The sequence below is a fragment of the Eumetopias jubatus genome, unplaced genomic scaffold, assembly GCF_037043125.1.
Source record: "Eumetopias jubatus isolate StellerSeaLion01/CBP00866 unplaced genomic scaffold, mEumJub1_p1.0 scaffold_7, whole genome shotgun sequence".
NCBI classification, from domain to species: Eukaryota; Metazoa; Chordata; class Mammalia; order Carnivora; family Otariidae; genus Eumetopias; species Eumetopias jubatus.
Genome location: NW_028274813.1, coordinates 43,655,846 through 43,671,227, shown reverse-complemented (window position 1 = coordinate 43,671,227; position 15,382 = coordinate 43,655,846). Strand labels below are relative to the sequence as shown.

The 15,382-nt window shown below is 35.5% G+C and overlaps 1 protein-coding gene across 9 annotated transcripts in view; it reads left to right on the top strand.

Moving 5' to 3' along the window:
* KTN1 (kinectin 1) overlaps positions 1–15,382 on the top strand; it is a 116,125-nt gene that overhangs the window by 24,533 nt on the left and 76,210 nt on the right. For all 9 annotated transcript variants that reach the window (XM_088024582.1, XM_088024581.1, XM_028111611.2 and 6 more), the window contains exon 2: positions 12,094–12,646. In XM_088024582.1, coding sequence (XP_087880708.1) covers positions 12,124–12,646 — 523 coding nt within the window. In that variant the 5' untranslated portion in view covers positions 12,094–12,123. The remainder of the gene's footprint in view (positions 1–12,093; positions 12,647–15,382) is intronic.

Below are 15,382 nucleotides of genomic sequence, written 5' to 3'. Positions count from 1 at the left end.
GCAGATGCCCAATGACTGAGCCACCCAGGTGCCCCGAGGTTGCATTTTTAAAAAATACATTTATTGTATATCTTTTTTTCCCTTGAGAACCTTCTAAACATGTCCTTTGGGTTTATCTTTTTCTCACATTTTAAGTGGTATTTGTAAGTGAAGGCAGTCAGACCTTGGTCATTTTTTGGGATTTAGTCACTTTTCTTTTGCTGTAAAAGTCTTTAATGTTTTCTAGTCCGATTTCTCAGTCTCCTCCTTTATGGTGCTTGGTTTTACTTGAGACAAAGAAAAGCCTTTTTCAAAACAGGATTTAATTTATTTGTGTATTTATGTATTTATAAAGATTTTATTTATTTGACAGAGAGAGAGAGAGACAGTGAGAGAGGGAACACAAGCAAGGGTGGGAGCGGGAGAGGGAGAAACAGGCTTCCCGTGGAGCAGGGAGCCCGATGTGGGGCTCGATCACAGGACCCTGGGATCATGACCAGAACAGAAGGCAGACGCTTAATGACCGAGCCACCCAGGTGCCCCCAAACAGGATTATTTTAAAATGCAAAGATACACACTTGTGTCTTCTAGTTCTTCATGGTTTAACTTTTTATCCTTTAAAACTTTGATCCATATATTATTGAGGTGTAGGGGTTTAGTTTCCCCTGAAAATGGCTGTCAGATTTGTCAGTATTGCTTATTAAATAACCTATATTTTCTGTGTATTGATTTGAAATGGCCCGTCGATTATATACTAAAGTTTTCATATGTATTTGGTCTGTTTCTTCTGTGTTTATTTGGCTGTTCTTGGGTAAGTTTTAAAAGTTCTTGTTTCCTAAGTGAAGCTTTTTCAATAGTTTCCTCAGTCTTTTTGGATAGTGGATAGTATTTGACATTCTTGTCTCATCATTTGCATTTCATGTTTGGTTTGTGAAATGATGTTTTTTAGTATTATGTCTTTCCTGGGAATAGGCAAGAATAAATATAACATTTTACCATTTTAGTATTTTCATTGTTGAGTGACCTAAAGTGGTGAACAAAACAGGCTGATAAAATAACTCTTAGGTGCAACTTTAACACTCTCGTCAGGCTTTCCTAAGGGATGACATGTTTTGAAGTAGGTTTTCTGTTTAGTGGTAAATTGAATTGATACCAGACATCAGTTATTAGAACTACTTTTTGGTAGTGGGATTGGATAACCTATATGGTGAGGTTAGGCAGGAGTAGGACCATGGGAAGACGTTATAGGGAGATAAGATTTTGGATCAAAACTAGGAAAAATGTTTTAGCAGCTTTCTAAAGCCATAAAAGGGGCTTATGGAAAGTGCTTATCCCAGGTTTTCAGAGACTCACCATTCAGCTGGGTCCAATCTGAATGGCTAACTAGATGGCTTTTTCTAACCCCAAAATCTTGTGAAAAAGTGAAGGTAGGTCTAGACTGTAGATGGTAGGGGAAGGAAGTCTTCTGTATATGGTATAGCTGTTTTACAGTTATATTATTGATATGAATTTTATGTCCTAATGTTAATTTTTGAGCAATTTTGATGATTTATGTTCTTGTCTTTGGAAACTGTATTGATTTTAAATACTGAGTATTTAGGGGCACCTGGGTGGCTCAGTTGGTTGAGTGTCTGACTCTTGATCTCAGCTCAAGTCTTGATCTTGGGGTTGTGAGTTCAATCCCTGCATTGGGTTCCATGCTGGGCGTGGAGCCTACTTGAAATACTGTGTATTTAAAGTGTGCTTTTGGCATTAAAATTTTTGGTTTATTTATCAAAAGTTAGATTTCTTTACAGAATAAACTTTTAACCAGATTACCACCTATGGAGGTGTTATGCAATGTTTCCTAAGAAAAAGAAGGACTAGTTTGGGCTTGATGGTTAAGCAGAAGTCTGAAAGATACTGGCTTAACGTTCAGCGCCTACCAGCTATGCAGATCCTTTTTATTTTCTTGAAGAAGCTGTTCAGACTGATTTATCTATTCTTGTATTAAAGAAAAAGAAGGAAGTTTGGCTAAATAAAATACAGAAGTTTCATCATATATTGTGACATGATACCTAATGGAGAAATTAACTGTTATTACTCATCTCTGGCATTAGTTGGATTTGTTTCAGATTGGAGTAGCAGTACTTTAGAATGGGAATTGCTTGAAATAAGAGGTGTGTTAATAAGGTCTGAGTCACAGAAATAACTGTGTGTTGCAGTTTAAAAGGAGAAATTGCACCACAGCTTTGAGATTTCAGTGTAGTCTATAAAGTTAATTTTAGAAAAGCTGTTGTAAATGGAATTCCCATGTCAGGCAACTCAGTGTTTCATTTATTAGATTATCTTTTAGTTACTTTGAATTTTTTTCCTCTTATTTTAAAAGATAAATTTATAGTTTTACTGTGGACTCTGGGGCCATTATGCTTTTGGTGTAGCAACTGACTAGAGAATGGAAATTTAGATGAGTTTTTATATTTTGATGGCCGTTTCAGGAAGTGGCTAATGGCTTCGGTTTTTCTCATTGGTGTCTTTTTCTTATTGATGTGTAGAATCAAGTTTTTAAAAATTCTTACTTCAGATGTAATACACTTGTAAACTTTAAACCATGTACAACTCTACAAAATAAGGTCTTTTTTTCTTAGTACTTTATACATTTTCTTAATGTTTAAAACTTTAATCTGATGTCTTCATTTGTTGTAAATGATCGAGCCTTTCCTTTATTGACTTGAAATAACATACAGTGAACTAAATATTTATCTGTTTGGTTCTGTTTTAGATTTTGAGTTCTGTTATTGTCCTTTTATCTATATCACACTGCAGTATATTGCTGCCTCCCTTTAATTGTTAGACTGTCTCTTATGTCATAGAATTCTGTGACTGTGTACATGGAGAGTTAGGAGAAGGGGGACTAGCTGTAGGAATGGTACTTGAGCTGGAAGAGTAGAACCACATGGAGACTCGGGTTTGGTTTTTATGCTCTGATTTATTGATACTGTGTGCTTAACTTCCTCAGCAAGATCATGAATTCATTTAAAGTCAGCAAATCAATTTGTGCAACACTGCTAAAGCATCCTGCATTCTCCATTCACATTTTAAAATTTAACTGGACAATTTATAAAGAATAAAAAATTAACAATATAATTATAGTGTGTTCAATAGGACCTCCAATACCATCATTTTTACCCTTACTCTGGACTAATAATTGTTTACCATTAAGAAAATGGTAGCATTGAGGAAGAGAGTTTTCACAAACTTCTATATCATACCTACCCCCTTGCTTGTGTCGGTGCCTATATACTCTTCCTTCTGTTTTTACAGAAGTCTGTGCTTCCACCTAAGGCCACTCTCTCTACTTGTACACCAAATCCTGTTCTTGCCCTTTGAAAACATTGCCCTTCATTCTCCTGCATCATCTATCTTTCCCTTTCTACTGCATCATCTTTGTCAGCATATTAACATGCTGTAATTTCTTCTATTTTTAAAAATCAAACTCTCAAGCTCATATTTCCTTCTAGCTTCCATTTCATTTTTCTCATCTCTTCATAGAAACTCCTCTGAAGAGTTGTTCACACTTGCTGGCATCCTTCTCACTTTTGGGTTCATTTCAGTCAGGTTTTGATCACTACTGTACTGCTTTAGCCAAAATCACCACTGATGTCTGTGTTGCTAAATCCAACAGTCACTTTCTAGTTTTCATGGTACTTTATTACCAACGCCATGTGATAAATTTGATCCATTTCTCCTTCTTCATACACTGTACATTTAGCCACCAGGGTAGCATGCTCTTCTTGATTTTCGTTAATTGGCTTTAGGTATAATTCATGTGCTGAATACTCCGAAATTCGTGTCTCCAGCTTGCATGTCTCACCTGTCACTCTTTTGTTTAACTGTCTCCTGGACATCTCCACCTATTTAAAACCTATCTCCTGTTCTCCAACTCCAATCATGTCCTTTCCACATTTCCCTCATCTCAGTAAAGGGCAATTCTGTTGTTTTTGGCGCAGTCTGAAATCTTTGGAGTTGACTTTATCTTTGCTTGTTCTCTCACACCCCACATTTTAGTCCTCAGCAAATCATCTTGTTTCTACCTTCAAAATGTATATAATTTGACAACTTCTTAATACCCCCCCCCATGCCACCAACTTGCTCTAATCAGTCATCTCTTGCTTTGGTTATTTCATTCGTCTCTTAACAGTTTCCCCTGTTTTTAGCTTCCCCTACATCTTTTTCTACTCAGAACCTTCCACAAGTTTCCTATATTACTCGGAGTCCAAGCCATAGTCCTTACAGTTGCCTTTAAGAAACTACATGATCTGTTCAGTGCCCCTGCCACCTTCAAATGATCTCTTTAACTTCCATCTTCTACTTTTATCTTGTTTATTATACTTGAATTACACTGTCCTTACTGTTCTTGCTCGAATATGCCATGTACTTTCCTGTCTCCTTCACTGTAAATTAATTGCTGGCCTGTCTTCCCTTTAGTATAATTAGATGGCCATAAAAGGGCAGGGATTGTGGCTTTTTTTTATTCAGAAAACCCTAGAAAACAGTGCTGACATATAATTGGTGCTGAGTAACTGTATGAATGAATGACAGCCTATTGTGGAAGACTGTAGTTAAAAAGATATTTTCATAGGTATGATTTGAACTGGGATTTGAAGGATAAGTGAAGATTTCATACAAAGGACAAGGCGAAGTTTTTTAGATTTGATAGTAGGGAGGAGGTGAGATAGAAATTTTTTTGAAAAATGACGTTTTGGTTTCTTGATTTAGAACCTGTGGTAGCTTCTTAACTGCTGATTTTGTCTCAATTGACTGCTGATCTTCTCTAGCTGGTTGTGCTTTATAAATTCTTCAAAATCATATCTAAAACTCCGAGACATGAATCTCGATCTTGGCAAGTGATTTTATCATTTATGGACTCTTCCAAGCTAGAAATGAAGAGTATGTTAGTCTCCTCCCTCACTTTCACTGTGCTTTAAGAGTTGCCTTGTCCCTGTTAGTTGTTCCACCCAAGTGTCCCTGTCTGCATTGACTTAATTTGGCTTAGTGAAATAGTAATTTTAATTGACTTCCTTGTATTTATGTTTTATGTATCTATTGGATTTAAAACTTTAATTATATTTTTATTTGTAGATGTTCTAGTTGATTCATATCTACCCAGTTACTTTTGATAGTTTCAGTTCTTTGCTTATTTTCCCAATTCCCTCTTATTTATGTGTATATGTTGTAATCTATTGGTTCCAGTATCTTACATTTTTAGGGATCTAATTCCTTACTTTGTTTTTGTTGCCTGTTCCTCAGGGTGGCTTATCTTGTGTTCTGTCATTTTGGATTATGAACTCTTATCTGGATGACGGTCTTTGGATATCTTGAGGAGCCTTGCTTGAGAGAGCATTCTACCAGAGAGGGTGTGCATTTACTTTTGGCCACAGGCACTGTGGGCACCACCATCTTGGGGCCACTTAAATTTTTTGGCTTGGTATTCCAAGATCATGCGGGTTTTTTGGACCTTAAGAGCTTTGTAAGAAAAGACCCCTGGAGCCAAGGCAGAATAGAGACCAAAAGTCAAGACTCTCAATTTCATTTTAGTGCTTTATTATACTGCTATTCATTGGTCTTAAAATTTATTTTGGCTTAGGATATATCTGGACCGTAACATGCATACTGTATTTGAAGGTTAGCAACAACACAATGCCTACTCTTAAATTTTAGCGCGAAGAGTTCAGAAAATATTATAGATACTTCTGTTGTAGAATGGAAATCTGATTAAATGATGCTTGTCCACCAATAATGGACTTTTTATCACTGTACTTTCCATAAGCCATTTTTCATAAAAAGATTAACTTGTTTATTATACTTGAATTTAAAAAACATAAGATGTTATCATGGATTTAAAGGAAGGGAAACATGGTCTGAGTAGTGGCATGTTTGGAATGCAGATTATTTAGATTCAGTGCGATTAGGTTACGGGTAGATCTCATTTTTTACATATGAACAGTATTTTTACAAAGAACTGTAATAAGAGCTTTCAGTTTAGGCTTCATAGCTACTTACAGAATTGTAGGTATGTTGTATATTGAATAAAGCTCCTGTAAGCTACTCTCAGTGTCTCTACATATTTTAAAGATGTGTTCATTTAGTTGTCCAGACAGTATTGATTTATATAGGAACTTTTATGAAATTTAGTATTCCTGGGTTGAAAACTACCTTTCCCTCAATTGATTGCTTTTTTACAAATATGCCTGTTTAGTAGTATGTTTGGTGTACATCAGTGGAAAAAAATTGACTTTCAGTTTGTTTGGATTTTAGTCTAAATTTTGTTATATTTTTCCTAATAGTTATTTTGTCTCAATTGAGTCATCCCAGTTAACATAATTTTATCAATTTTATCAACTTATCAACAGAAGAATTGATAAAATTAGGGTTTTTTTGCATGCTCTTTGCTTTAAATCTTTTTAGCTTAAAGAAAATGATGGCAGAAATGAGTAACTGAAATGCTATGGTAGGAAGAAATCTTAAATTTATTTGAAGTTCAATAGTATACTTATCAAATTATTTTAGTTTTCCCTTAGAACATGTAACCAGTTCCTTTTTATTTGTGTTTACTTAAACCTTTAAGAGTGTAGTGTGCATTCAGGATGGTTATTTAAATTTCTGTTTTAATGTAGCAGAATTTAAAAAGTTGAACAGTTATGAGGCCTTAGAGGCAGTTGAAAATCCACGTTTAACTTGACTGCTCCAAAATTTTAACTACTAATAGCCTATTGTTGACTGGGAGTCTTCCTGATAAGAGTTAACATATTTCGTGTAATATATGATTATATATTGTATTCTTACAGTAAAGTAAGCTGGAGAAAAGAAAATACTAAGATAATCATAAGGGAGAGAAAATACATTTACAGCACTGTGTTATATTTATCGATAGTGAAAGTTTATGTATTGAAAAATTGCTTGTAAGTGGACCTACACAGTTGAAACCTGTGTTGTTCGAGGGTCATCTGTACATTAAAAATATTTGTAATCTCACTCTAAAAAATGATTCTCATTTTTCTGTATAATCTCAGGTTATATCTATATGTATATAATTGTGCTCGACATAATTTTTAGCTTTTTGTTATTGTAATGTATTTTGCTGCATTACACTGTCTTAATTATTTTAAATGGTGTGATTTTTAAAAAAAGATTTATTTTAGAGAGAGTGAGGGCAAGAACGCTAGGGGGAGGGGCAGAGGGAGAGGAAGGGAGAGTCTCAAGCCGACTCCAAGCTCAGAGCCGGGCTCGATCTCACCACCCCGAGATCATGACCTGAGCAGAAACAAGAGTCTGATGCTCAATGGACTGTGCCACCCAGGCGTCCCAAACTGTGTGATGTTTAAATGTGTGATGTTTCTGTAGATGTCCCACACTTAGATAATTTCATTGCTTTACCATTATAAACAGTGAATCTATTATTATGTATATAGTTTTATCCTTTTTGATTAAGCGGTTTGGTTGAAATTGTAATAATTGCTCTTAGATTTTATTTTTATGTAATTTAAAATTTTAGGTTTTACATTATTAATATAAAAAGGTTGTTGGGTCTTCTGAGAAGTTTACAAGATTTAACTGAGTAAGCAGCTCAATTTTTGTATGAACAAATTAAGTTATAAGAAGACCAGTAAATGGAATCTTAAAATTATTTGATTAGCATTCATAATACATACACAGAATCATACATACGCAGATGAAACAGAATTTTATATATTACTTCTCCATTCTGTTAACTTTCTAAAAAAATTTTTAGGTTCTTTATTGGTACAGCTGGGATGAAAACTCTCATCTCTTTTTCTAGAGCAGGATTTTTAAATGTGGGATTCATGTATACCCTTTAGGGAGTCCAGAAACCTTCTGTACACTAGCATGTTATACTTTTCTTTTTTTTTTTTAGATTTTACTTATTTGTCAGAGAGAGAGAGAGCACACGCAGGGGGAGTGGCAGGCAGAGGGGGAAGCAGGCTCCCTGTGGAGCAAGAAGCCTGATGCAGAACTCGATCCCAGAACCCTGGGATCATGACCTGAGATGAAGGCAGACGCATAACCAACTGAGCCACCCAGATGTCTCTACATTTTTGTTTTGAGGAAGTGGATTGGTCTTTGATCAGTTTTTTTTGAAGGATTTAGGTCTGAATAAAATATTAAAGCCACTGGTATGGAATATGGTTTGAGAATAGTTTGAGCTCCATTTCTTATGATCCCATGGATATCTCATTCCTGGTTTACTTGTCCACCACTGGCTGTTAATTACATTCAGATTGGAATCTGTTAAGGCTAAGGTATGATTAGGTTCAAAGTTCATTAATATTACAAAGGGAATAATGGGAGAAATTATTAATGTTGGTGAATTTTGTTGTCATCTCAAAACCTGAGTTGCTACTTGTCTCTCCATGTTTTATCAACTCAACAAATGTTACATTGAGTTGCATATTGTGGACTGAGAAAATTTTAGCAACTTGATTCCTATCGTCCTGAGCTAGATTAACTTTGTCTCAACTTCTCCTACCCCTTCCTTTTATTTTTCCACTGTCTTCCCCTGCCCCCACCTAAAATCTCTTCCTGCCTTTGCTCTTTGTATTTTTCTGGATTTCATTCCCAGTGAAATGAAATATTGGCTCTTTTCTGTCCTTAAATTACTTTTTTTTTTAAAGATTTATTTATTTGAAAGAGAGAGTGTGTGGGTGCATGCACTTTAGGGAGGGGAGGGAGAGGATCTCATGCAGAGTCCCTGCTGAGCACAGAGCCCTGTGCTGCTTGATCTCATGACCCTGAGATCATGACCTGAGCCAAATCCAAGAGTCACTCAACTGAGTCACCCAGGCGCCCCTCTCCTTATATTACTCTTCTGCCCCTGTATATAATGTAAAGTTTCTTAATTATTTTTATTTTTTATTAGTTTATGATTGATATTATAGTACTCATTTGCCATTATTTATTTATTTATTTAGTAAAGATTTTATTTATTTGACAGAGAGAGACACAGGTAGAGAGGGAACACAAGCAGGGGGAGTGGGACAGGGAGAAGCAGGCTTCCCTCTGAGCAGGGAGCCCAATGTGGGGCTTGATCCCAGGATCTTGGGATCATGACCTGAGCTGAAGGCAGACGCTTAATGACTGAGCCACCCAGGCGCCCCTGCCATTTTTTTAAAAAAGCAAAGAATTAAACATTTTTATGAATTTCTTTTGAACAAAAAAGTATAAAACTATTAAAATAGTAAGGCAGGTGAGACTATACCCATGATTCTGGCACAACTCTTTAAAAAATCATCTTGATGTATCCTATTATACATAAAATGTCTTGATCATACAAGTAAAATTATGATTTTGACTATTTAGCTTTATTGAATTGAATTTGACAAAAATCTTGTTTTAAGTATTATAGTTTTAATAACAATATTTTATTGAGTTGATACTTGCTAATTGAACCCATTCTGATGTTGGATATTTTATGTCTCTCTCAGTTTTTCGTATTATGTGTAATGTTGCTGTGAACATCTTTATATGTGCTTTTCTTTGCAAATGTCTTGGGTTAAAGAATCAGGATTATTGGATTAAAGAAAGGCAAGCATTTTCTTGACTTCTAAATTTGTCTCAGTGTTCTGGTTAAGCTCCTGTAGATGTGGAAAGCAAGTTCAAGAGAAGGTGAATTGAATTGGCTGGAGGGAATCTACCGAAAATCCAAAATGGGAACCTTGATTCTTCCAGGCTTATATGGGACCTGGAAAAGGAAATCAGAAAATCATCAGAACATTTGAGGAATGTGTGTTTCAGAGTTCTTGTGGTCTCATGGCTTCTCTTTTCCTTGAACGTATGCTTCTTGCTCTGCTTGCTTTCCTAAGACCTAGGCTGCACGTGGCTGCAGTTTGCTGTTCATCAAGGCCATTCTGACTTTGACTTGACCTTTTTTGTTTCATCATCTATGGCTGCTGCTAAGTGCCTCTGCATCTTTTCTTCCCCAAATTAAAAATCGGAGTACTGACTTGTCCTTTTTCTCCCCTCAACTCCCCAGCTAAGTTGGACAGGCTGTGTGTAGCCTCTGGGTGGTAATGTTCAACAAGAAAAAAATAGAACATGGTCTCTGCTCCTTGAAAGCATTTCTGGTTGACCAGTAACACTTAGAGACACAGTAAAATATTTCTAATCAATTAAAGACCTGGAGAGTTCATGAATTATCAGGGAAGAACAATTCTGTATAAAGTTTCTTTTAGTATTTTGTTAGCGTGTGATTCCTGTTCCCCTTCAACTTGTTAAAACCTTGTCTAAGTAAGTCTAGGGTTGTGTTAATACCATTAAAAATTGCTTATGGAAGTATGCAATGTTAACAAATGCTATTTTTTTAATTGGATTTGGTTAGATTTGATTGTAGATTTGATTTATTTATTTAACAGAGCACACAAACAGGGGGAGCAGCAAGCAGAGGGAGAAGCAGGCTCCCCACTAAGCAAGGAGCCTGATGTGGGACTCGATCCCAGGACCCCGAGATCATGACCCGAGTCAAAGGCAGGGTCAGGCTTAACCAACTGAGCTACCCAGGCATCCCTACAAATGCTGTTTTAATCATAAAGATCAAGAGTGTGCCTAATAAACAGTTTTGTTTTCAGGTTCCATTTCTGGCTATTTTCAGACTTCCGGTCATTGCTGGTGTAACTTGAAAAAAGTATACCCCACATTTTAAAATAAGATATAAGCAAGTTGAAAGACAAACTAAATAATTTGCTTAAGTTTATTATGTTATCAATATAAGATTTCTAGGTCTGTCTTTCTTGGCAGTTAATGGAGACCACTGTGAATAGCTCTATTTTGTCTTGGAAAATTGGAGTCCTATTAAAATGGTTCTGGTGAAGTCTTATATTCATTAAACTCAGATTTATTCAATTTTAAAGCTGATGTTTTTTAGGGTCTCTAAAATAATTCTTAGAATGATTCCTCTGTTTAGGTAGAATTTTGTTTCTCTAATCATTAACTATTTTTGAGACTTCAGATGGATAATTTAAAAACTTAAAATTCTCAGATTCATTTATTTATACATTAAAAGTCCAATGCTGAATTTAAGTAGCTTTATCTTAAGCATGTCCATGAGCTTAATTTCATCTGCATTCAATACCTTGCCTTTTTCCACAATAAATTTGATAAGAGTTACAAGATTATAAACCATACTTATGTGGCTTATACATATTTATAGGAATAAGGATATCTAGAGTCCAAACATCAGAATCATTCTTCCTTTGAGGTTTAATTTTAGCTGTAATTACCCTTCAGATGAGGGATTGTAGTGTCTATATTCAAGGCAGATCTGGATAATCACAGCATACCTTTATTTTCTGTAACTTTTGGGTTAATCTAAAAGTAGAACTTACTCTATTGACGAGGCAAGGCCTCCTTTATCTTTTAGCATTTGGGAAAGATTAGGATGGCCAGCTTTGTTTTTTTCAGTATATACTTTGCAGTAAGGAGTACCATGAAAAAAAAAGAAAATCATCTAATTTATAATTTATATTGATACCAACTGATACAGCCTAACATTTTGATTTTGACTTTATTATATTTCTGTATTTGTGATGTATCCCATTATATCATGAGGCTGTTAGTCCCAGAAATGAATGTGCTAGGAGTTTGTGAATGGGCTTAAGGCTCTAAATGAAGGAATGAATCACCTTCCCCCCCCCAATTAAAAGTATGATACTTTTAATGAATACCCAGTGTTTCAGTAATAGTTAATGCCTCTATTTCCACATATAGTTCTATTAATTAACGTGTAGTACAAGGAAAAAAGCTAAATACTAATAAAATGTCAAAAGTTGATATTTGGGGAAAAAAGTAATGGATGTCTAGGTGTTTTCCTCCCATGAGGATCTTTTCACATGATTTAAAAATAGAAGGATGTGTTACACTCTTTTTAGTTATTGCCACACATTTCTCTTTCATAATGTATTTGAATTGTAGATGGCAAAATAATTGTGTGATTTAAGTGAATAACCTGCTTAGATTTGTACATCAAGTTAGATATGAAATACTACTTGAAAGAGCAGAAATTTGCGTGTTTAATTTTACAATACTGACTCAAGGTTTTCTCCCCCCCCCCCCCCCATTTAGGTTTTATAGGATCACATTAACAAAAGCACCATGGAGTTTTATGAGTCAACATATTTTATTGTCCTTATTCCTTCAGTAGTTATTACAGTAATTTTCCTCTTCTTCTGGCTTTTCATGAAAGAAACATTATATGATGAAGTTCTTGCAAAGCAGAAAAGAGAACAAAAGCTTATTCCTACCAAAACAGATAAAAAGAAGGCAGAAAAGAAAAAGAATAAAAAGAAAGAAATCCAGAATGGGAACCTTCATGAATCTGATTCTGAGAGTGTACCCCGGGACTTTAAATTATCTGATGCCTTGGCTGTAGAAGATGAGCAAGTTGTACCTGTTCCACTGAATGTGGTTGAAACTTCAAGTAGTGTCAGAGAAAGAAAGAAGAAAGAAAAGAAACACAAGCCTGTAGTAGAAGAACAGGTCACCAAAGAAAGTGATGTGTCAAAGATTCCAGGCAAAAAAGTGGAACCTGTCCCAGTTACTAAACAGCCCACCCCCCCCTCCGAAGCAGCTGCCTCAAAGAAGAAACCAGGACAGAAGAAGTCTAAAAATGGAAGCGGTATTGTAATCTATTCAACTATATTGTATGATTGTGTTTGCTTTAATAACTTTAGAGCTTAAAATTTAGATAGCTTGTTAGGTGTATACACTATATTAAATACTAAGTTAGAAACCAAGAACATTGTCATTTCTACTGTATGTTTGCTTTCATTAACGTTAATTGCTGATAAAATAATTAGTATTGATCATAAAACAGCATTTAAAACTAAACTTTATATTAGAAATATAGAAAAGACATTAAATGGAAATATATAAAATCCATCTGTTTTACTAAAACCACTACGGACGTGTAAATATTAACAGTTAGAAACTTAATTTATTTCAACCGATACTTTCTAATCAGTGTGACAGGAATTAAAGATGAAAAGATAAATTAGATACCATTTTTTGCCTTTGATTAATTTTGCAAACATTTATCATGTAGCTTTCTTTTTTTTACTAGGTATTATACTAGGTACTAGTACTACAAAGATGAAAATAGTGCATTTTTAAGCTGTAGACACATGAACATAGTTTTCATAAAATGTCTATTTCAATATATGTATATATATTTTTAATTAAGTAGTCTCCATGCCCATCATGGGGCTTGAAGTCAAGACCCTGAGGCCAAGAGTCGCAATTGAGCCACCAGGTGCCCCTCTTATAAGATGTTTAGAATGATGATCTTAGAATGTTTAAACCAATGTAGTAGTTCTAAGGTGGATCACTTAGAGGACGTAGTCCCTGAAATTAATCTTAGAGGCTACATAAATACTAGCTAGTTTTTTGGGTGGTAAGGGAGGGTGGGATAGGGTATTCCAGGGAGAGGGGTTAATAGATATAATGGAGGGATACCTGGGTGTCTCAGTGGGTTGAGCGTCTGACTCTTGATGTCAGCTCAGGTCTTGATCTCAGGGTTGTGAGTTTGAGTCCACACTGGGCTCCACGGCTGGCTGTGGAGCCTACTTAAAAAACAAGACAAAAGAAACAGATGTAATGGAAAGCACATAAGAAGTGGTGTCATGATGTGTGAAACTGCAAACAGTTTGTATGAAAGGACTTGTGTTTACCATTAGGTTGTTTGTGTGTCTTTTGGAGTGTTAAATTAGTTATCTTGGATCTTAGATATTTGTTTGCCAGCTATGATCAAGGCATGGTACTAGAGAAATAAGAGTAAGCACCTCTATTCTCCACCTTAGTGGGGGAGAAGGACATGTAAGCCAGTAATAAAATGTAACTTGCATAAGAGATGTATGAAGTATGGAAGAAATGCAAGAAGCCTAAATGACTATGGGGACCAGGGATGAAGAGCTTTACAGGGAGGCAGTGGCTGAGGTCTTCCAGAATGAATCACTTCACCCAAGCAACTAGTGGATCTCATTCCATACTGGCAGAATATCATGTGGAAAGGCACAAAGAAGAATATAGTGTATTGTTGAGCCATGAAATGTGAGGTTGGGAGTGGTAGGACATAAAGATGAAAAGATGTGCAGGGGCTAGATCATGATGGTTTTTGTATATAGTGTTAAGGAGTTGGGATGCTATAGTTTAGCCATTGTTGAAGATTTTCAAGCAGGTCAGTTTACATGGTCACATTTATATTTTTGAACTGTATCTTTGGCAGAACTTGAGGACAAGGTTTATGGGGCAATGTTTGATGTAGATAGACTAGTTAAGAGGTTATTTTTCAAAATTAAATTGGAGGATTGAACTATGGTGGTGGCAGAAGAAATAAAAAATAGATTAGAAGGTTGCCTGGCTGGCTCAGTCGGTAGAGCATCCAACTCCTGATCTCAGGGTCCTGCGTCCAAGCCCCACATTGGGTATGGAAACTACTTTGGGGAAAAAAAAAAAAAAAAAAGAAAGGTCTACAAAGTAAAAACGACATAACTAATCTTATTAGATAAGGTATGGTGGATTAGGAGAACGCAGGATCGAAGCTAATTACCGAGTTCTAAGTTTTTCAGGGTTGGCATACTAAAATCTTTGAGCCAAATCTGGCCTGCTTCCTGTTTTTTGTGGCCCATGAGCCAAGAATAGTTGTTATATTTTAAATGATTTGAAAAAAATTCAAAGAAGAATAATATTTTACTAAATGTAGAAATTATATGAAATTCAAACCTCTTTGTCCATAAATAACGTTTTTTTGAATGCAGCTACACTCATTCATTAACCTGTGTCTATGGCTGGCTTTCATACTGCCAACAACAGATGAATAGTTTTGACAGAGTCTGCGTGGTCTACAGAACCTAACCTATGTAATGTTTGGCCCTTTACAGAAAAAGTTTGCCAACCCCTGATTGGTAGATGGTTGGTAGCACTAAGATTGGGAATATTGGAGAGAGAGTGGATATATATGGAGAGGAGAATGCATTCAGGTTGTTTCAGGTTCCTATGGGGGGCCACTTATATAGGGAGCAATTTAGGATGCAATAGGATATGTAAGCGCAGAGAGGTAAGGCTAGAATATAAATTCAGAAGCCTTAAGCATGACAGTAGTAATTGAAGTTATGAGTGTAGATAAGAGCATCCAAGGAAATTATTTAAATTAAAGACTCTACCATGAGGAATGCCAGCATATGAGGTATTCTGTAGGAATAGCTCACAAAAGAGCCTGAAAAGGAATATTTCAAGTGTAAGAAAGAATTTTGGGAGCTGATAGAGAATTTTCAATTTTATTTATTTTATTGTAAAATAAACAATAACCACAATTTACCATTTTAACCGCTTTTAAGTATATAGTTCTGTGGCATTA